The sequence below is a fragment of the Theropithecus gelada genome, chromosome 19, assembly GCF_003255815.1.
Source record: "Theropithecus gelada isolate Dixy chromosome 19, Tgel_1.0, whole genome shotgun sequence".
Lineage (NCBI taxonomy): Eukaryota > Metazoa > Chordata > Mammalia > Primates > Cercopithecidae > Theropithecus > Theropithecus gelada.
In genome coordinates, this window is record NC_037687.1 from 31,242,326 (window position 1) to 31,265,900 (window position 23,575).

Below are 23,575 nucleotides of genomic sequence, written 5' to 3' on the forward strand. Positions count from 1 at the left end.
GTTTGAAGTTCCCGGCACGGTGGCCCACCCCTGGAATCTGAGCGCCTAGGGAGGCTGAGGATGGAGGATCCCTTGAGCTCAGAAGTTCAAGACCAACCTGGGGAACGTAGTGAGACCCCGTGTCTGCCTATAATAAAAAAGAAATAATCAGGTGTGTTTGTGCACGACTGCAGTCCTAGCTATTTGGGAGATGGAGGTGGGAAGATTGCTTGAGCCTGGGTGGTCCACGCTGCAGTGAGGTACGATCATAGCACTGCACTCCAGCCTGGGTGAGACAGCAGGACCCTGTCTCAAAACATACATACATATATATATCTGAAATGTGTAGATTATGAAAGTTTTGTGCAGAAAAAGAAATGAAAAGTTTTTTTTAACTTGAGAAGGTTGCACATCAAAGAACAGAGTTAAAAGCTGACAGCTAGCGTGTGTCTAAGACCATCCCAGGGTCATTAGGGAGGAAATTTCCACTTCTGTGTGGGACAAAAGAGGAACCCCTCACAGTCAGGGAGGGGGTAGGGGCTCCAGATGAAGCTGTTTGTGGACAGGAGCTGGGATATCTCCGCCCACTGACTGAAGTCCGCGATCAGCAGATCAGCATGGGGCCGCCTCTCCTGTTTTTGTGTTTAATAGATTCAGTCGCAGGGCGTGGTGGCTCATGCCTGTAATCCCAGCACTTTGGGAGGCTGAGGTGGGCGGATCATCTGAGGTCGGGAGTTTGAGACCAGCCTGACCAACATGGAGAAACCCTGTCTCTACGAAAAATACAAAAAAATTAGCTGGGCGTGGTGGCGAGTGCCTGTAATCCCAGCTACTTGGAAGGCTGAGGCAGGAGAATTGCTTGAACCCAGGAGGCGGAGGTTTCGGTGAGCCGAGATCGTGCCATGTACTCCAGCCTGGTCAACAAGAGCTAGACTGTCTAAAAACAAACACACACACACAGACACACACACACACACACACACACACACACACACGAAAAAAGCCCCAAAAACCAGATTCAGTCCACTGTTGTCAGACAGAAGCATCTGTCCCACATATGAACGTGAGGCTGGCATTAGTCCCGTCCCTCCTGGGTACAAACCAGAGCTGATGCTACTTTGGGGACAGTGAGACAGAAGCAGCTGCCACAATCCCCCATCATGAGGTCTGATGCCAGGGACAGCCTTGGGAAAAATCCTTTTTGCAAGATCAGGTGTGTGGGAGGAAAGTCACCCGACAAGAATGAATAACAAATGGTATATTAAACAAAAAAGGTGTCTGTTTATTTATTGGGTTTTTTTTTTTTTTTTTTTTTTTTTTTGAGACGGAGTCTTGCTCTGCCGCCCAGGCTGGAGTACAGTGGCCGGATCTCAGCTCACTGCAAGCTCCGCCTCCCGGGTTCACGCCATTCTCCTGCCTCAGCCTCCCGAGTAGCTGGGACTACAGGCGCCCGCCACCTCGCCCGGCTAGTTTTTTGTATTTTTAGTAGAGACGGGGTTTCACCGTGTTAGCCAGGATGGTCTCGATCTCCTGACCTCGTGATCCGCCCATCTCGGCCTCCCAAAGTGCTGGGATTACAGGCTTGAGCCACCGCGCCCGGCTATTTATTGGTATTTTTTAAACAACTGGGTATGTATTGAGATGAGTTAGGCAGATATTGCGAAGGCAAAATTGTACCTTAAATTAATACCATTAAAAATAAGATCATATTGGCCAGGCGCAGTGGCTCATGCCTGTAATCTCAGCACTTTGGGAGGCTGAGGTGGGCAGATCACGAGGTCAGGAGTTCAAGACCAGCCTGGCCAATATGGTGAAATCCCGTCTCTACTAAAAATACAAAAATTAGCCGAGTGTGGTAGTAGGTGCCTGTAATCCCAGCTACTCAGGAGGCTGAGGCAGGAGAATCGCTTGAACCCAGAAGGTAGAGGTTGCAGTGAGCTGAAATTATGCCACCGCACTCTAGCCTGGGCAACAGAGCAACACTTTGTCTCAATAAGAGTAAATAAATAAAATAAAATAAAATAACTATATCATCTGCAAACAAGGATAATTTGACTTCTTCCTTGTCAATTTGATGCCCTTTCTTTCTTTCTCTTGTCTGATTGCTGTAGCTAGAACTTTCAGAATTATGTTGAGTAACAGTGGTGAAGGGGGGCATTCTTTGTCATGTTCAAGATCTTAGAGGAAATACTTTCAGTTTTTCTTTATTCAGTATGATACCAGTTATGGATCTGTCATGCTTGGCTTTTATGATGTGGAGGTATGTTCCTTCTACACCCAGTTTTTGAGACAGAATCTCGGTCTGTCACCTAGATTAGAGTGCGGTGGTACGATCTCAGCTCACTGCAACCACAGCTTCCTGGGTTCAAGCGAGCACATCAGCTAATTTTTGTATTTTTAGTAGAGATGGGGTTTCACCATGTTGGCCAGGCTGGTCTCAAACTCTTGACCTCTAGTGATCTGCCTGCCTTGGCCTCCCAAAGTTCTGGGATTACAGGCGTGAGCCACTGTGTCTGGCCACACCCAGTTTTTTTGTTTGTTTGTTTGTTTGTTTGTTTGTTTTTAAGGCTTGTTGATTTTTATCAAATGCTTTTTTGGCATCAACTGAAATGATCATATGCTTTTTGTCCTTCGTTCTGTTGATAAGATGTATCACACTGATTGATTTGTGTATGTTAAATTATCCTTGTACCCCAGGGATAAATCCTGCTTGGTCATGATGAATGATCTTTTTAAATGTATTGTTGAATTCAGTTTGCTAGTGTTTTGTTGAACATATTTGCACCGATATTCATCAGACATTGACTTGTAGTTTTATTTTCTTGATTTGTCTTGGTCTGTTTTTGGTATCAGGGTAATACTGGCCTTGTAGAGTGACCTTGGAAGTTTTCCCACCTCCTTTTCTCTGAATAGTTTCAGTAGGATTGTTACCGGTTCTTTAAATGTTTGGTAGAATTCAGCAGTGAAACCATCCGGTCTTGGGCTCTGCTTTACTGGTAGACTTTTTATTATGGCTTCAATCTTGTTAGTTACTTGTTATTGGTCTATTCAGAGTTTGTATTTCTTTTCTTTTCTTTTTTTTTTTGAGACAGAGTTTCGCTCTTGTTGCCCAGGCTGGAGTGCAGTGGCGTGATCTCGGCTCACTGCAACCTCCTCCTCTTGCATTCAAGCGATTCTCCTGCCTCAGCCTCCTGAGTAGCTGGAATTTCAGGTATGCGCCACCACACCTGGCTAATTTTGTATGTTTAGTAGAGATGGGGTTTCTCTAGGTTGGTCAGGCTGGTCTCGAACTTCCCACCTCAGGTGATCCACCTGCCTCAACCTCCCGAAGTGCTGGGATTACAGGTGTGAGCCACCACGCAGGGCTCAGAGTTTGTATTTCTTGATGATTGAATCTTTTTTTTTTTTGAGACGGAGACTTGCTCTGTTGCCCAGGCTGGAGTGCAGTGGCGTGATCTCGGCTCCCTGCAAGCTACGCCTCCCGGATTTACACCATTCTCCTGCCTCAGCCTCCCAAGTAGCTGGGACTCCAGGCACTCGCCACCACGCCCAGCTAATTTTTTGTATTTTTAGTAGAGATGGGGTTTCACCATGGTCTCGATGTCCTGACCTTGTGATCCACCCACCTCGGCCTCCCAAAGTGCTGGGATTACAGGCGTGAGCCACCACGCCTGGCCATAGAAGCAGTCTTTGAGCTCTGAGATTCTCTTCTCATCTTGGTCTATTTTGCCGTTACTACTTTTTATTGTATTATGCAATTTTTGTAATGAGTTTTTCGGCTCTGTAAAATCAGTTTCTTTCTTTCTTACAATGTCTATTTCATCTTCCATCTCTTGTGTCATTTTACTGGGTTAGATTCCTTGGATTGGGTTTCAACTTTCTTCCGTACCTCAACGATCTTTGTTTGGCATCCAGATTCTGAATTCTACATCTGCCATTTTAGCCATTGCATTAAAAATCACAGATGGCCACATAATAAATGAAAGTAGCACTGTACCTCTATCACCCCATCCCCCAGTCAGGATCAGCTTGGAATAAAGAGGGACTTCTCCTTGCTGGAAAAAGCTGAGAAAAGAACCTAGCAGCTTCCATCAACACTTTGGACACCTGTAGATCTCACCATTGGAGATTCCCTTTCACAGATGCTAAGCACAGCTGATGGAGCTACCCACCACACAGCTGCACTCACCCAGGAGAAAAGACCGACACTGTGCCCCACTGTCCGTGGCCGTTGTGGCTCTGGCACTATGCCACTGTGGAATGGGATCCACTTCTGGATCTCCGGGGGACACGTAGCCACAGCATCCTTCCATCGCTGAGGGGTTGTCACTGCTGAGCCAGCCTTGCCTAGTGGCCTGCCATCCCCGGGCTGAGCTGCTGCTATTCACTATCCTGTTGTGCCAAGCTGCCATAGAGCCACTCTATCCACCTTTCCCAGTAGCAGCTGCATCCTGACCCTCAGGCACTGAGCTGAAGTGGAAATGGTGCCATGGGTTTCACAAGAGTAATGACCCTGTGCCTGTGCTGATGTGACAACCTGTGTAGTAGGGTTCTCCAGGGGGACAGAACTAATGGTGTATATATATGTGTGTGTGTATGTATATATATGTCTGTAAATATATATTATTATGTTAGTGTATCAGTCAGGGCATATATATTATTATATTAATGTATTAGGGTTCTCCAGGGGGACAGAACTAATGGTGTATATATATATGTGTGTGTATGTATATATATATGTCTGTGAATATGTATTATTATATTAGTGTATTAGTCAGGGCATATATATTATTATATCAATGTATTAGGGTTCTCCAGAGGGACAGAACTAATGGTGTATATATGTATGTGTGTGTGTATATATATGTCTGTGAATTTATATTATTACATTAGTGTATTAGTCAGGGCATATATATTATTATACTAATGTATTAGGGCTCTCCAGAGGGACAGAACTAATGGTGTATATATATGTGTGTGTGTGTGTGTATGTATAAAATCGTATATATGTATACATATGTGTGTATATATACGATTATGTATGTATATATACACACACAGAGTATATATACTATTATATTAATGTATTAGGGTTCTCTAGAGGGACAGAACTAATGGTATATATGTATATATATAGATATGTGTGTGCATATGTCATATATGTATATTATATATACTGTATATATGTGTGTATATATACCATACCATACATATATACACACCATACATATATATGTATGTACACCATATATATATGGATGTTTATTAAGTATTAACTCACACTGTTTTACAAAATTAGCCAGGCGTGGTGGGGTGCACCTGTGGTCCCAGTTACTCGTGAGGCTGAGGCAGAAGAATCAGTCGAACCCGGGAAGCAGAGGTTGTAGTGAGCCATGATTGTGCCACTGTACTCCAGCCTGGCGACAGAGTGAGACTCCGTCTCAAAAAAAAGTTAAAATTAAAAAATAACTCACATTATCACAGCATCCCACAATGGGCTGTCTGCAGGCTGAGGAGCAAGGAGAGTGAGTCCGAGTTCCAAAACTGAAGAACTTGGAGTCTGAGGTTCAAGGGCAGGAAGCATCCAGCACAGGGGAAAGATGTAGGCTGGGAGGCTAGACCAGTCTCATTTCTTCACGTGTTTCTGCCCGCTTTGTATTTGCTGGCAGCGGACTAGATGGTGCCCACCCAGGTAAAGGGTGGGTCTGCCTTCCCCAGCCCACTGACTCAAATGTTAATCTCCTTCTGCAACACCCTCGCAGACACATCCAGGATCAATACTTTGCATCCTTCAATCCAATCACGTTGACACTCAGTATGAACCATCGCACCCTGCATCCTGGTGGAACAATGCCCTGGCCTCCGAAATCAGCCATGTCTTCCATGCCTGAGCTAAAGTGACACCCTGCCTCTGGACAAAGTGGTGCCATGGCTGAGCTGAGCATCCCCGGGGTGATCTGACGTGTTACCCCGTTTCCCAGGGAAATAGAGTATTGACTGAGCAGAGACACATGACACTGTAGGCTGAACAACTGTAGTAGTCCACTTCCCTAGAATTAGACCAGCCCCCTTGAGTCCGAGCTGCAGATACGCCTCTCTTCCTGGGCAGTGAAGTAATCCTTATAACACTCCCTATTTCCCAGGGCCCAATAAGCACCTCCATTTGTCTATTCTGGGGTCCCTGCTGCTGCTGAACCTGGCCTTACATGTTGTAAGAGATTCATTTACTTTTATTTTATTTTATTTTTTTGAGACAGTCTTGCTCTGTCGCCCAGGCTGGAGTGCAATGGCTCAATCTTGGCTCATTACAACCTTTGCCTCCCGCTTTCAAGCGATTCTCCTGCCTCATCCTCCCGAGTAGCTGGGATTACAGGTGAACAGCACCACGCCCGGCTAATTTTTGTATTTTTAGTAGAGACAGCGTTTCACCATGTTGGTCAGGCTGGTCTCGAACTCCTGAACTCAGGCGATCCACCTGCCTCGGCCTCCCAAAGTGCTGGGATTACAGGCGTGGGACACTGGACCTGGCCCATTTATTGTCTTTATAGCTATACCTATTATGTATATCATCTACAGCTTTCTATATCCTTATTTACATCTACGGTAGCAGAACCCCCAAACTGCAGAGTCTCATTCACAAACTGTTCAATACATCCAATTTTAAGAGGCCATTTCAATGTTCTTTCGGTACCAGTAAAATCAAGCCACTGCATGGTACATATCTCAGGTCTTCCCCAGAATATCTTGTGGCCATGTTCTCATTCCCTCCGCTGATTTTGTGGGCATCTGCATTTCCATTCTGAGAATAAGTCTTGGGCTATTTCGTTTAAACACGTCAGACATTCGGAGTCCTCACAGACTCCTTCCATGAGCTCCGACAAACCCATTCTCAGCACAAGCATCCACTGGACTAAGGGAGGTTTGCTGCCCCCTCCTGGGTGGAATGTGTTCCATGTCATCAAGTCGTTACCAGGTGGATTGCTGGTCCCTTCAGTGGATGGCATCACATCCAGACCTCTCTACTGGTCACAGGTGAGACTTTCAGCTACAGTGGTGGCTACATGGTCCTTGGTGAGAGGGAGTCGCTGGTGTTGGGTCCATGCGTGTCCTCCTTTCTTGCCCCATGGCTGTCCCATTCGTGGGCCCCTCCTGCTTGCACTGGGACTGCTGACCTCACAGCTGGATGGACTCCACTGCATCCATCCTGTGCTCCACCTGGTGCCTCCCCTCACTGTGGACTGCTCTTGCTTGCTTCTCAGGGGTAGGCTCACGGTGGGGAGTAGAAATTTCTCCCGTCCTCACCCAGCCTCAGTCTTGGGCAATTTCTTTCTTTCTTTCTTTCTTTCTTTTTTTTTTATTATACTTTAAGTTCTAGGGCACATGTGCACAACGTGCAGGTTTGTTACATACGTATACATGTGCCATGTTGGTGTGCTGCACCCATTAACTCGTCATTTACATTAGGTATATCTCCTGATGCTATCCCTCCCCACTCCCTCTACCCCATGACAGGCTCCAGTGTGTGATGTTCCCCTTCCTGTGTCCAAATGTTCTCATTGTTCAATTCCCACCTATGAGTGAGAACATGCGGTGTTTGGTTTTCTGTCTTTGCGATAGTTTGCTGAGAATGATGGTTTCCAGCTTCATCCATGTCCCTACAAAAGACATGAATTCATCCTTTTTTATGGCTGCATATTATTCCATGGTGTATATGTGTGACATTTTCTTAATCCAGTCTATCATTGATAGGCATTTGAGTTGGTTCCGAGTCTTTGCTATTGTGAATAGTGCCGCAATAAACATACGTGTGCATGTGTCTTTATAGCAGCATGATTTATAATCCTTTGGGTATATACCCAGTAATGGGATGGCTGGGTCAAATGGTATTTCTAGTTCTAAATCCTTGAGGAATCGCCACACTGTCTTCCACAATGGTTGAACTAGTTTACAGTCCCACCAACAGTGTAAAAGTGTTGCTATTTCTCCACATCCTCTCCAGCACCTGTTGTTTCCTGACTTTTTAATGATCGCCATTCTAACTGGTGTGAGACGGTATCTCATTGTGGTTTTGATTTGCATTTCTCTGATGGCCAGTGATGATGAGCATTTTTTTCACATGTCTGTTGGCTGCATAAATGTCTTCTTTTGAGAAGTGTCTGTTCATATCCTTTACCCACTTTTTGATGGGGTTGTTTGATTTATTCTTGCAAATTTGTTTAAGTTCTTTGTAGATTCTGGATATCAGCCCTTTGTCAGATGGGTAGACTGCAAAAATTTTCTCCCGTTCTGTAGGTTGCCTGTTCACTCTGATGGTAGTTTCTTCTGCGGTGCAGAAGCTCTTTCATTTAATGAGATCCCATTTGTCAATTTTGGCTTTTGTTGCCATTGCTTTTGGTGTTTTAGTCATGAAGTCCTTGCCAGTCTTGGGCAATTTCTATGTCTGTGGGCCTCGGGGGTGGGGCTCTCTCAGTGTTCGTGTCCTCCTTCCCCTTGGCAGCTGGATTGTACCTGGTAGCTTTGGTTGATTAGGGCAGGAATTTCCTGGCCCTCCCCTGACATTTGTATATCTGGGATTATAGTTTCAGAAAATTTCCGCAGTACTCCTAGTGATAGACTCTTAAATCTACCTTATTACGTCCTCAATGGGTTGTTTCCTGTATTGTGAGATTGGCAGGTTTTGCCCATCCTCTCCCAATGACTTAAGTCTTTTTCTACACATGGGAGAAGTTTCAGGCCACGCACAGTGGAAGGTAATCATGTCTGACCACAAATTTTGGGTCTCCACCTTACTTCCAATCTATGTGGTGAATGTCCAGTTGAGATCCACGGAAAAGAGCTCGTGGCTGAATGTGAAGTGCTCCTCTGCCTTAAGTTCCCAGAGATCCTCGTCTCTTGGAGGCCAGCAAACACGGACTCTTGAATTCCTGACAATTTCATCTGATTTCTCTTTCCCAGCTCGTATGGCAGCCTCCCACCCTCGTGTGTTCTGCCTCTGTAGAGGCTGTCATGGCATCCTACTCCTCCTTGAAATTCAGGTTACTCCACTGCTCCCAGAGCTCGGATTTCTGATGGTCTCAGGTGAAATATACATTATGGAGTTGATCTGAGTTTTACTCGTGGTTAGGATGGCAGTGAAGCTCTTTTTTGGGGGGGGGGGGGTGGGGAGGCATGGAGTTTCACTCTTGTTGCCCAGGCTAGAGTACAATGACACGATCTCTTGGCTCACTCACTGCAACCTCTGTCTCCCGGGTTCAAGGGATTCTCCTACCTCAGCCTCCCTAGTAGCTGGGATTACAGGCATGCGCCACCACACCCAGCTATTTTTTTGTATTTTTAGTAGAGATGGGGTTTCATTATGTTTGCCAGGCTGGTCTCAAACTGCTGACCTCAGGCGATCCACCCTCCTCAGCCTCCCAAAGTGCTGGGATTATAGGTGTGAGCCACTGTGCCCAGCTAGTGAAACTCTTTCCAGCTTCCCAAACCCTGGGCAGAAGCCTGGATATACATTATTTATTTATTTACTTAGTTATATGACATAACTCACACCATATGAAATGCACCATTTTTTAGTGTACAAATAAATGGATTTTAGTGTCTTCACTATGCTGTGCAATCACCATCCCTACCTCATCCCACAGCATTTCCATCACCTCAGAAAGAACCTCTTAAGTACTCAGTCCTAATTCTCCCCTTCCCTCAGCCTTAAATCACTAGTGTACTTTCTGTTTCTATGGCTTTGTCTATTCTGGACATTTCATATGAATGAAATCACACTAAATATACACCCTTTTGTAGCTGTTGATGGAAAAGAAGTGGTTACCATGAAGGAACTGAAGTTTTCCAAAGACAAAATTATAATGTGGCCTGACAGAAGCAGCATAGAAATTGATAACAAAAGCAAATCCATCGGAACGTATCATGAATCTGGTCATGCCATTATTGCATATTACACAAAAGATGCAATGTCTATCAACAAAGCTACAATCATGCCACAAGGGCCAATATTTGGACATGTGTCCCTGTTACCTGGTGATGACAGATGGAATGAAACAAGCCCAGCTGCTTTGCACAAATGGACATTAGTATGGGAGCAAGAGTGGCAGGGGAGCTTATATTTGGAACTGACCATATTACAACAGGTGCTTCCAGTGATTTTGCTAATGTCACTAAAATAGCAAAGCAGATAGTTATCAAATTTGGAATTAGTGGAAATCTTGGAGTTATGACTTACAGTGATACAGGGAAACTAAGTCCAGAAACTCAATCTGCCATTGAACATGAAATAAGAGCCCTTCTAAGGGACTTATATAAATGAGCGAAACTTATCTTGAAAACTCATGCAGAGGAACATAAGAATCTAGCAGAACCTTTATTGACCTGTGAGACTTTGGGTGCCAAAGAGATTCAAATTGTTTTTGAGGGGAAAAAGTTGGAAGTGAGAGGAGAACTCTCTTGATATGGATGCTTTACCGGTTTTATTGCAAGAATGTAAGTAGCATTGCAGTAGTCTCCTTTTTGCAATGTTTTCTCCTCATTCTCGACGTGGTGTAATTTAAGGGTGTGAAACATTTTGTCAATCTTTTGTCACATTTACTCAATTTTCGTTATTCCCATCGTGACTCCTATTGCAAATCAGCATCCTGTGGCAAATAGATTAAAAAAATAATAAAGAATTATCAGGATTAAGGACAGCTCATTTGGGAAATGTCAATTAGTTATTAAGTTGAAAGTAACTAATGATTTTATGGTTGGTTACTCTACTAGATGTGAATAAAAATTCTCCTTTTTTGCTGGGTGCGGTGGCTCATGCCTGTAATCCCAGCACTTTGGGAGGCCGAGACAGGTGGATCACGAGGTCAGGAGATCGAGACCATCCTGGTTAACATGGTGAAACCCTGTCTCTACTAAAAATACAAAAAATTAGCCGGGGGGGGGGGGGTGGTGGTGCGCGCCTGTAGTCCCAGCTACTCGGGAGGCTGAGGCAGGAGAATGGTGTAAACCCGGGAGGTGGAGCTTGCGGTGAGCTGAGATCCAGCCACTGCACTCCAGCCTGGGCGACAGAGCAAGACTCTGTCTCAAAAAAAAAAAAAAAAAATTCTCCTTTTAGCCTTCTATATACATCAGTGGCAACTTAATTAAGATGCATTATGTTCCAGATTGACCATAATCTAAATGTAGAGAATTGTAAGCATACAGTTGCAACTCGAATTTAAATGATTATAACCTTTTGGCACGGTGTGGTGGCTCACACCTGTAATCCCAGCACTTTGGAAGGCTGAGGCGAATGGAAGGCTTGAGGCTAGGAGTTCGAGACCAGCCTGACCAACACAGTGAAACCCTGTCTCTACTAAAATACAAAAAAAATAGACACCTGTGGTGGCGCACGCCTGTAATCCCAGCTACTTGGGAGGCTGAGGCACAAAAATTGCTGGAACCCAGGAGGCAGAGGTTGCAGTGAGCTGAGATCACACCACTGCACTCTAGCCTGGGCAACAGAGTGAGACTCTGTCTCAAAATAAAATAAAATAAAATAAAAAATAAAATAAAATAAATAATTATGACCTTTCAAAAATGAAAAAAAAACAACAAATGTATGTCCTTTTGTGTCATTATTCATGATAGCTAATAGTGAAAGCAACTCAAATGTCCATCAATTGGTGAATGCATAAACAAAATGTGATACAGCCATAGAATGGAATATCCTTCAGTCACATAAGGGAACAAAGACCAGTGACATGTTATAACATGCATACACCATGAAAACATGATTCTACGTGAATTTGGGTTTTTGCCATTGTTGTTGTTGTTAATGTGATAAATTTATTTTTATTTATTGTTTTTTTAAAAAATTCAATAGTTTTTGGGGAACAGGTGGTGTTTGGTTACAGGAATAAGTTCTTTAGTGGTGATTTTTGAGATTTTGGTGCATTCATCACCCGAGCAGTGTACACTGTACCCAGTGTGTGGTCTTTTATCCGTCATCCCCCTCCCATTGTTCCCTGTGAGTCCCCAGAGTCCATTATATCATTCTTGTGCCTTTACATCCTCATAGCTTAGCTCCCACTTACGAGAAGAGACGATGTTTGGTTTTCCATTCCTGAATTACTCCACTTAGAATAATGGTCTCCAACTTCATCTAGGTTGCTGCGAATGCCATTATTTTGTTCCTTTTTATGGCTGAGTAGTATTCCATGCACACACACACACACACATACACACACACACGTCTTTCATATGTTTGTGGACCGTTTGTATATCTTCTTTTGAGACTTGTCATAAAGGGAACTGGATTTGGAGGGAACAATTTTATGGCTATTTTTCAGTATAATCATCAGGTGAATATAGTGTCTCTTCAGCCAGTGTTACTTTAACCCATTGCCTGTAGCCAGGAAGGGAGATGTTTATCACAGAGATAGGCACCAACCTGGGATGCTTTTCCTCAAAGGTGAGTAACTGTAGTGTGAGCCCTAAATTTCAGTGCAGTTTGGTCCTGATTTGGCACAAGATATGCTTTATCTACTGATGTGAAATGCCAGGTGTTTTTCGTATGGTTTTGTTGCTGAAAGACACAACAGCCTCTAATCTAAGGCATCCTCTCCAAATCCCACTGAGGCACAGGAGCGGCACTAGGGAGGGGGTCCCGGAGCTTCCTGTGAGAGATTCGCCTCCTGAACCCCGGGCAGATCCTCCCCACCCTGGGATCCCTGCGAACTTCTGGGGTCTCCTATTTAATCAGGACCAAGCTGTGAGGTGGGATTCCTCCCAGGCTACAGTCTCCCCGCTCCCTCTTTCAATTTCATCAAGACAGATCAGGAGCGTGAGTGTGGGAGTCATGGCGTCTCCTCCCACAGCCCCTGGCTGTGCAGATGGAGGAGGCCACAGTTCCTGGATGGAGTAAATCTACTGGGAGCCTGGGCTCTCCATCATGAGGCTGTCCCGTCAGCAGCCCCACAGGAAGGGGAACTGCCCCCTCCGGGAGCCTGACTTCCATTTCCCCAAGGCTGGGGCTGGGGCAGGCACCAGGCTCTCTTCAGATACTTCATACAGAAGTTGTATCTCCCTGACCCTTTTCTGCTATTTGCCCCATCTGTCCTCATCTCACCAAGGGTCAGGACATAGGAGCCAATAGACCCAGCACCTTTCTGAGTCTGTCCTGTCCAAGTGAGGGTCACTGGGGGCTTGTTCTTCTTCTCAGAGCCTCCCCGTGGGGTCTCCTTCCTTCCTTCAGCCTGTCCATCAACACAGCATTGTGGGATCCTTACCATGGTGGCCCAGCCCTGGGGATGCTTCAGGGAAGCTGCAGGTCCCTGCTGCAGGGCAGACTCAGATCAGCAGAGACACGTCGCACATCTGGCTGTGAACTTCAAGTTGAGCTGCAAATGGCAATGAGAAAAAAGGAGAAATAAAGAAATGCTGACTCTTCTTTTGTCGTTGGAATATGGGTTTTATTTCTTCCAGTTTCCTTCTTAGACTTCCCTCTTTTTTTTTTTTTTCTTATTTTTTAACAGTGCTCACCTCCCCCTCCCTTAAAAGTAACCTCTGAGTCATTCCTGCCTCCTCGGTGTCCCTCCCATCCCCAGCCCCGCTTCCTTGGGCATTCCCCTGCATCTCAGTCTGCCTTCAAGGGTTTGGAAACAAGTACTTAGTCTTGAGTTCTGATTTCGGGGTGGGATAAGGAATTAATTTTTTCTGAATTGCTGACCTTCACCCCTGCCTGCATGACCTTGGGCAGTAAGCCCCATCTCTGAGCCTCGGTTTCCTCATTTGGAGCCTGTTGTCATGAACCCCCCTCCTGAGCGGTTTGGGGGCCAGTTGTGCCTGGGTCATGGGAGGGCCTCGGTCATGGCACATTTCCAGACCGGGTTAAGACTTGAGGGGTGGACACATGTGTGGATCCTGGTGTTGGACTGCACAGTCACGGTGAGCGACTGACGTGCTCAACAGCCCACATCTGCTCCCAGCACTGGGAAAACCTGCTTATAATGTGTCTGAAATATGCAGCCACAGTCCTGCGAAGAAAATGAGAAATGAAACTTCCTGTCATAGGCAGGAAACCTTAAGAAGCAGAAAAGGTCAGAGCCGAGTGGCTGCTGGTGACTTGCGATGTCAGGCGGTCACTAAGGGGGAGGTTTCCACCTCTGTATGAGACAGAGGAGAACCCCTGGGCCCTCACACTCAGGGAGGGGTCATGGTTTTGGACGGAAGTGGGGAGTTGTGGCTCCTCCTCCCCTGTGTTTGTGGATGGCACTGGGGTATCTCTGCCCATTGACTCAGGTCCATGGTCACCCCTGAGCCGCCGCCTCCATGTGTGTGAAACAGATTCACTGCAGCGTTATCACACATGGGCGTCTGTCCTGCATGCGAGTCTGAGGCTCATGTTGGCCCCTCCCCTGCTGGTGACAGCCCTGAGCAGACTCGTGTGGCACTGGCGGGTGGTACCATCTCCCCTTTTCCAGCCTTAGCTCCCAGCACAGCCCTGGTAGAAACCCTCTCTGGAAGGTGAGGCATGTGGGAAGCAAGTGTCCGAGAATGACAAGAAGGAGGAATTATCCTCACGATCAAAAGTGCGATGACGGGCCGGGCACCGTGGCTCATGCTTGCAGTCCCAGCACTTTGGGAGGTCAAGGCGGGTGGGTCTCTTGGGCCCAGGAGTTCAAGACTAGCCTGGGCAACACAGCAAAACCTCATCTCTACAAAAAATACAAAAATTAGCTGGATGTGGTGTCATGAATAATGGCCTCCAGCTCATCCAAGTTGCTGCAAAACTCAATCCCTTGTACAACTGTTGCAAAAAATTAAAAATACCTAAGAAGATACGTAACCAAGAAGGTGAAAGATCTCTACAAGAAGAACAGTAAAACGCTGCTGAAAGAAATCGTAGATGGCACAGCAAAACAGAAATATATCCCATGCTCATGGATTGGAAGAATCAGTATTGTGAAATGATCATACTGCCCAAAGCAATCTTCATATTCAATGCAATTCCCATCAAAATGCCAATATCATTTTTCACAGAATTAGAAAAAACAATCCTAAAATTCATATGGAACCAAAAAAGAGCATGAATACCAACCAATCCTAAGAAAAAGATCGAATGTAAATTTAATACACATATCCTAGGCTGAATTGCGGGGCTTTTTTTATTTTTTCTTTTTGACAGAGTCTCACTCTGTTGCCCAGGCTAGAATGCAGTGGCATAATCTCCTCTCACTGCAACCTCTGCCTCCTGGGTTCAAGCAATTCTCCTGTCTCAGCCTCCTGAGTAGCTGGGATTACAGGTGTGCGACACCACGCCCGGCTAATTTTTGTACTTTTAGTAGAGACAGGGTTTCACCATGTTGTCCAGGCTGGTCTCAAACTCCTGACCTCAAGTGATCCACCTGCCTCGGCCTCCCAAAGTGCTGGGATTACAGGCATGAGCCCCTGCGCCTGGCCTGAATTGTGGGTTTTAAAATGTTATTTTTATATTACATAATTTTCAACTCATTAAAAAAATACAAAGAGGTCTGGCCTGGAAACAACAACAACACAAATCCTAAAATTATTTCTTGGTAAAAATGCAAATTATTTCCAATGGATTTGCATGCTCATTGGGATTGGAACTTCCAACACCAAATTCAACACCAGGAGATACTAAAGAGATGCCTTCAGAAATTCATGGTGAGCGAAGAATTCTATGTTAACCCAAATTACTAAAGACAAAAGTAAACGACCCGTTGGCAGCTTGTCTCACACATTAAACCCAGCACGTCAGGCTTCATCTTGAGAAACGGGGAGGGGTTGGCCATAGACATCTTAACCATTACATGTACTTTCCCTTCTACATCTTTTTCCTTATGCTTTATTTAATATAATTCAGGACATAGGCACGGGCAAAGATTTCATGGCAAAATCACCAAAAGCAATTGCAACGAAAACTAAAATTGACAAATGGGATCAAATTAAACTAAAGAGCTTCTGCACAGCAAGAGAAACCCTTATCAGAGCAAGCAGACAAGCTACAGAATGGGAGACACTTTTTGCCATCTGTCCATCTAACAAAGGCCTAACATCCAGAATCTACAAGGAACTTAAACACATTTACAAGAATGAAACAAACTCATTAATAAATGGGCAAAGGACATGAACAAACACTTGTCAAAAGAAGACATTTATGCAGCCAATAAACATGAAAAAAAGCTCCACATCACTGATCATTAGAGAAATGCAAGTCAAAACCAACCACAATGGGACACCATCTCACACCAGTTGGAATGGCGATTATGAAAAAGTCAAGGCGAAACAGATGGTGGTGAGGTTGCAGAGAAATAGAAACACTTTTACACTGTTGGTGGGAATGTAATTAGTTCAACCAGTGTGGAAGATGGTGTGGCGATTCCTCAAAGATCTGGAACCAGAAATACCATTTGGCCCAGCAGTCTCTGGGTATGTACCCAAAGGAATGTAAATGATTCTATTACAAAGATACATGTACCCATATGTTTATTGGAGCACTATTCATAGTAGCAAAGACATGGAATCAGCCCAAATGCCCATCAACGATAGACTGGATAAAGAATATGTGGCACATATACACCATGGAATACTATGCAGCCATAAAAAGGAACAAAATCATGTCCTTGTCAGGGACATGGATGGAGCTGGAAGCCATTATCCTTAGCAAACTAACGCAGGAACAAAAAACCAGACACTGCATGTTCTCACTTATAAGTGGGAGCTGAACAAGGAGATCACGTGGACACAGGGAGGGGGACAACACACACTGGGGCCTGCTGGAGGAGGGGGTTTGGGAAAGGGAGAGGATTAGGAAAAATAGCTGATGCATGCTGGGCTTAATACCTAGGTGATGGGTTGGTAGGTGCAGGAAACCACCATGGTACACGTTTACCTGTGTAAAAAACCTGCAGACCCTGCACATACACCCCAGAACTTAAGAATAAATTTTTAAAAAATTTCACAAATCTTGATAGAGAGTGAAAGGGAAAGGAAGGTATTTCCAGAGCCACAATTAAAAATTTTTTTACTGTTTTCACACTCAGTGAAAGCAATTCTAAATGATGAAACTTAGTTGGAAGATCACAGGATTCAAAATGTGTAATGTGATACCCTCGAGGGAGGAAAAATGGGAAAAACCACACACGAAAACACACACTTACACACACGTGCACATGCACCCTCAGAGACACACACGTGGGTGAGTACTCAGACTGGGAAAACCACACACCGAAACACACACACACACACGCGTGAACATGCACCCTCAGAGACACACACGTGGGTGAGTACTCAGACTGGGAAGACCACATACCGAAACACACACACACACACGTGAACATGCGCCCTCACAGATATATACATGGGTGAGTACTCAGAGTTCAGCTAATGTGTAATTAGAGCCCGTTTTCTCTACAGGGAGAGCAGAAATGAATCCTTATTCAAACATATAGAATTGTTTGTGAAACTTGGCAATTGTGAATAGTGCTGAACTTAGGAGTGTGGACATCTCTTCTGTGTGTCAATATCATTTCCTCTGGGTTTGCTGGATTACACGGTGGTTGCACGTTTAGTTTTTTGAGAAGCTTCCATACTGTTTTCTAAAATGGCTGTATTAATTTACACATCCACCAATGGTGTGTAAGGATTTTCTTTTCTCCCCATGCTCACCAATCTGATCTTCTACCATTTTGATAACAGGCAATGTGATAGCTGTGAGGTGATATCTCACTGTAAAATTTCACTTTTTACACATACATGTGTATACATATGTGTATATATATACATACACATGCATATATGTACATACGCATCTGCACATATGTGCATATGTATGTATGTATGGATCCATATGAATACATACTTTTTCATATATAAATATACATATATACATGTGAACTTCAATAAGCTATAACCTCACTTCTGTTAGGGTGGTTACTATGAAAAAGAATAGGCCAGGCGCGGTGTCTCACGCCTGTAATCTCAGCACTTTGAGAGGCTCAGACGGGTGGATCACCTGAGGTCAGGAGTTCAAGACCAGCCTAACCAACAAGGTGAAACTCTGTCTCTACTAAAAATACAAAAAAATTAGCTGGGCATAGTGGCAGGCATCTGTAGTCGCAGCTACTCGGGAGGCTGAGACAGGAGAATTGCTTGAACCCGGGAGGCGGAGGTTGCAGTGAGCCGAGATCACGCCACTGCACTCTAGCCTGGGCCACGGAGCATGGGTCCATCTAAAAAAAAAAAAGTAGAGTAACAAGTGTTGGCGAGAAAGTGGAAAAATGGAACCCTGCACTCTGCTAGTGGTAATGTAAATGAGTACAATGACCGCAAAAATACTATAGATGTTTTTCAGAAGTTAACGATCAGAACTGCCCTATGCTGTAACAATTTCCCTGCCGGGTGCGTATCTAAAGGAAACGACATCAGTACGTTGAAGAGACGCCCGCCCTCCCATATTCATGACAGCTTTAGTCACCATAACCAAGACGTGGAACCCGCCCAAGTGTCCACCAGCAGGCGAGTGGATACAGAAAAGGAAGTGCTCAGTGTATCCACAGCGAAAAACTAGTCAGCCTTCTAGAAGAAAGAAATCGTTTCATTTGTGACATGGATGAGCCTAGATGACATCACGCTATGTGGAGTAAAGAAGACACAGGAAGACCCCGGCTGCCTGATCTCCCTTACCTGTGGATTGCCCCAGTTCAACTCATGGAAGTAGAGTTGAAGGTGGTTCCTGGGAGCTGAGGGGCGGGGGTGGAATCAGAGAGCTGCATCGAAGGATATGGCGTTTCAGTTAGACAGGAGGAGTGAGTTTAGCAGATCTGTTGTACAATACGGTGACTACAGTTGCTCACAATGGATTGTATACGCGAACACTGGTAAGAAAGTAGATTTTAGGGCCGAGCACAGTGGCTCACACCTATAATCCTAGCACTCTGGGAGGCCAAGGCGAGTGAATCACAAGGTCAGGAGTTCAAGTCCAGCCTGACTAACATGGACAAACCCCGTCTCTACTAAAAATACTAAATTAGCCAGGTGTGATGGTGCATGCCTGTAATTCCAGCTACTCAGGAGGCTGGGGCAGGAGAATCGCTTGAACCTGGGAGGTGGAGGTTGCGGTGAGCTGAGATTGTGCCACTGCACTCCAGCCTGGGCAACAAGAGTGAAGCTTCGTCTCAAAAAAAAAAAAAAAAAAAAGATTTTAAATGTTCTCTTAACAAAAAGATAACTATGTGATATTACAGATATGTTAATTAACTTGACCTACAGATTTCACAGGGTATTCATATATACTAAAATATCATGTTGTACACCCTAAATAAGTAGACTTTTAAATTGCCAAATAAAATAAAGTAAAACAAAATAAAAAATATTATTTTGAAACAAAAAAACTGTAGAGTTTCAAACGTGCCTTTTATAGAATGGAAAATTCCATTTTATATGTGATGACTTTTTTTTTTTTTTTTAATTTTTTGAGAGAGTCTGGCTCTATGGACCCGGCTGGAGTGCAGGAGTGGGATCTGAGCTCACTGCAAACTCCACCTCCTGGGATCAAATGATTCTTCTGCCTCTGCCTCCCCAGTAGCTGGGATTGCAGCGTGCGCCACCATGTCTGGCTAATTTTTGTATTTTTAGTAAGAGATGGGGTTTTACCATGTTGGCCAGGCTGGTCTTGAACTCCCGGCCTCAAGTAATATGCCGCCTCTGCCTCCCTATGTGTTGAGATTTCAGGCGTGAGCCACCGCACCCAGGCACGTTGCCTCTTTTTCTATTCTCAAGAAACATTTGTGATGCTCTGGGTGTGTTTGTGCGTTTCATTAGTGTGTCAATATTTGTAAAAAATCACCAATGAAGCTTCGTGAACTGGAGTTTATACCATGGGAACATTTTTATTAGTCAGTATATTTCACACACACACACACACACATCTAAAATGAGTCAGATTCTCTGATTACTCTTACGTTCATTAAGTAAACTCCAGTTTTGAATATTTCATCTATTTAATCTGCATTTTCTGGTATATTGGCATAGGTTTGCACCCTGTTCTGAGGTTAGTTTTTGAAAATGTGTGTAGGATCTGCTGGGCTGTCTGCTTCTTCACGCCCACATGGAAATGCGTGCCTGCTCTTTCTTTTTCTTGCTCAATGTAGTTAGGATTTGAGTGTAATTAATATTTTCAAGAATGAGCTTCACTGGCTTTGTTGAATTTTCAAGTTTTGGTTTTTCCTCATGAGCAACTGTGCTTTTTCTTATTATTCCCTTTCTCACACCTTCATTTGGGATAATTTGTTATTCCCTTTCTAAATTCCTGATACGAAAGCCAACGTCATTCATTTCCTAGTGTTTTTTTTTTTTGTGGTTTGCAGTTTTTCCATTTCATTGTGTGGTGTGTAATATTTATATTGTGATTTAGTTTCAAGCACATTCTTACTTCTGATTTTAGTTTTCTCAGTTAACTCGTTGATTATTGAGAAGTCTGTTGTTTAATTTAAAAATGTAGGGATATTAGTTATTTAGACTGCAGAATCAAGCAATTCCCAAAGTTCCCAGAGGTCCAGGCTGACTGGGGTTCACTGGTGTCCACTGGGGGCAGCTCCCGTGCCTTCAGCAGTCCCGAGTCTCCTTCTGCTGAGTGTGGGGTCTGGGTCCCCTCCGGGTTAGTGGATGGCCAGGGTGGCGTAGACGCTGGGCTCAGCTGGAGGTTCCCTTTCCTGGGTTGGAGGAGGCTCAGTTGCCTCCCGTCTGAGGGTCAAGCTCTGCAGCTGGGCGTAGGTCACATCCTGGGGGTCTTCAGATGCAGCAGCCTGCAGTGGGGGAGAGTGAGAGGGAAGGAGCGTGGTGGGGGTGGGGGAGGCCTGGGGGCCTGGAGAGGAAAGGACTCACCTCAGTGTCCATCTGCCTGTCCTCTTCCACCTGTGTGTCCTTTGTGTCCAGGAATTCCTCGGACAGTGGGGAGGGAGGAGAGGCCATTTCTCTCCTAGGTCCGGAGTGTTTCACCTGGGCATACGTCACTGTCTGGGGGTCTTCATCGTGTGGTCTCTGCTGGAGAAAGACACTGGTGGGGGGTGTCCTTGAGTCTCTCTGACCCCCTGGAGTCAATTTTCTTCACTGTTCCCAGGATGATTCAATTACATCCCTTTCCTGATGGAATCTCAGGGATGCCCTAAGGCCGTGGAGAGTCTGGCCGCTCCCTCCCTGTGGTTCTGGCCTCTCCTTCTCACTCTGACCTTGCCCATTTGGCTGCAGCCTCACACGGCCTTCCTGCAAGAGCTCGCTGCTGCCTCAGGACCTTTGCACGGCTGTTTCTTCTGCCTGCAGGGGCTCGTCCATTAGAGGATCCTGTGGCCCCCTCTGTCCAGGCTTCTCAGATGACAGCTGAGCAGACAAACCTCTCCTTACATTCAGACTGGCCCCACTGCCCCACACTCTGCCCTTTCCCTGGTTTATGTTTCTTACAGCACGCTGCACTGCTGGACACTGCATTTATTTGCATTTTGTTTCCCACCATGAGGTGAGCTCCAGAGGCAGGGGTGGCTCTGCTCCCTGCTGTGTCTGCAGCTCCCACAGGGAGCCCGATCCACAGTGAGCTCCTGGGAACACTCGCTGGATGAATGAATGAAGGGAGCCCAGGGGACTGGGGTGGTTCATCTATTCCTCATCCTCCTGAGGCCTGGGGAGCACTCTAACCACCAGACGGCCAAACAGAGGAGGAGGAGCAGGAAGGGGACCCGGGAGGAGGCCCGTGAGGTCCCAGGACAGCAGGAGAGAGTGAGGTCACAGCAGGCGGGAGGCAGCGTGCTGGACAAGGAGGGGTCCACCCCTGATGATGCTGAGAACCGGGGGAAGAGGACAGAGAAGTCCTGCAGGATTAGATCTGGCACCAGGAGGCCTTTGGTGCCTGGGACAGGGGCGGGGTCTCACCTGACTGTTCAGCTCCACCCCGTCCTCAGGCTGTGTGTCCTTCACGGCAGCATCTGCGGGGACAGAGCAAGGGGTTTGTCTCCTGGGAAGGTTCCCTGAGACCTCTGAGTCCTGCCGGCCCCTGCTCAGCTCCCAGACAGGGCCACTGCGATGAGGGAGGGGCTGCGATGTTCCCGAGGTCCCACAGTGTGGGGTGAGATCATCTCACCCTGAACCCCAGACCCTTTCCAGCCTGTTCCTTTCCCCATTGCTACAGAAACTCTGGGGCCCCCATCTCCTCCTGGCTGGTCGCCTCCCCCATCTCCTCCTGGCTGGTCGCCTCCCCCATCCTCCTGGCTGGTCGCCTCCCCCATCTCCTCCTGGCTGGTCGCCTCCCCCATCTCCTCCTGGCCGGTTGCCTCCCCCATCTCCTCCTGGCTGGTCGCCTCCCCCATCTCCTCCTGGCTGGTCGCCTCTTTCTGTTACTCACAGAGGTTTTCTTCCTGGGTGTCGGCAGCTGGGCTGGACCTGGGGGAGGAACCGGAGCTTTAGGGGCAGTGTACGGGGGCCCAGTGGGAGTCTGGGGTCTTCGGGCAGAATTACCTCCTCTGAAGGCCTCTGTCTCTGGGCTCTGGCTCCACAGCCCCTGCAGGATGTTGGAAATCAGCCTTTCTCTGGGCTGGGGGAAGAAGGACAGAGCCTCAGCCCTGGGAACATCGGAGCCCCCTGCCCCCCACACACAGCTCGAAGGTAAGGAAGGAAACCGGAAAACACTCCTGCCTCCGTGTTCCAAACGCCCCATGAGATGGACAGAGCCCGAAGGACACTTTACATTTGTAGACGGGACTGACATTAAGCGCTTTTTCCATTCGCCTGGTGAGAAATGCTGGAACAGTTCCTCAAAGCTGCATTTGCCCAGTGGTTTGGATTCCCTTTGGCTGCACCCTGAGCCCACCCTCGGTCGGCCCATGGGGTGCCCCCTTCCCTACTCACCCGATGTCCAGCGTTTGCCCTGGTGTTGATGTCGGAGGATGAGGAAGAGGAGGAGGAGGAGGAAGAGCAGCAGGACGAAGGCCACTGAGACCCCAGTCACAACCCCCAGGTGCCTTCCCAGACCTTGAGCATGATGACATCAGAAATGGGGGTGATGTCATTGAAATGAGCTCCTACTGTGTGCAGGTGACTGCTGGACCTTCTGTTCACCACCTCCAACCCCTACAACAGTCGTACAGCACGGAATGGAAACACCCACCCACCTTACAGATGGAAAACTGAGGCTCAGAGAGGGGAACCGCCTGCCCCAGGACCCCCAGCCGGGAAGCGGCAGAGCTGGGAAGGGAACCCGGGAGTCTGACCCGCAGCCCCTGTTCCCTGCACCAGAGCTGAGCCCTGGAGCTGCAGGGAAAGAGCCTGACCATCCTGAACCACAGCCCTGCTCCCCTCCCCTGCCCCAGGTCACCGTCACTGCTGCAGGTGGGACAGGACAGGCCCCTGTGGAATCGGGTCTGGGAGGCTTCCCTGGGAGGCCTCCTCTCCCAGGAGGCCACAGCTGGGAGTCAGAGCTGAAAGGAACGTTCCCACCCGCAGGCCTCTCTCCTTTACACCTGGAGAAACTGAGGCCCAAGCAGGGGAGGGGCCTGTCCACGTCACCATCTTCAGAGCAGGCTGAACCTAGGACAGAACCCACCCCTGCCTCCCT

The 23,575-nt window shown here is 46.5% G+C and overlaps 1 protein-coding gene and 1 pseudogene across 1 annotated transcript in view; one reads left to right on the forward strand and one right to left on the reverse strand.

The window, feature by feature from the left end:
* Nucleotides 1–9,941: 9,941 nt before the first annotated feature.
* On the forward strand, nt 9,942–10,435 carry LOC112611929 (annotated as a pseudogene).
* A 9,893-nt stretch (nt 10,436–20,328) lies between these two features.
* LILRB2 (leukocyte immunoglobulin like receptor B2) overlaps nt 20,329–23,575 on the reverse strand; it is a 78,119-nt gene continuing 74,872 nt past the window's right edge. The window contains exons 10-16 of the mRNA XM_025368243.1: nt 23,240–23,271; nt 22,870–22,999; nt 22,480–22,555; nt 22,367–22,404; nt 21,898–21,950; nt 20,860–21,015; nt 20,329–20,780 (exon numbers count right to left, since the gene is read on the reverse strand). Coding sequence (XP_025224028.1) covers nt 20,634–20,780; nt 20,860–21,015; nt 21,898–21,950; nt 22,367–22,404; nt 22,480–22,555; nt 22,870–22,999; nt 23,240–23,271 — 632 coding nt within the window. The 3' untranslated portion in view covers nt 20,329–20,633. The remainder of the gene's footprint in view (nt 20,781–20,859; nt 21,016–21,897; nt 21,951–22,366; nt 22,405–22,479; nt 22,556–22,869; nt 23,000–23,239; nt 23,272–23,575) is intronic.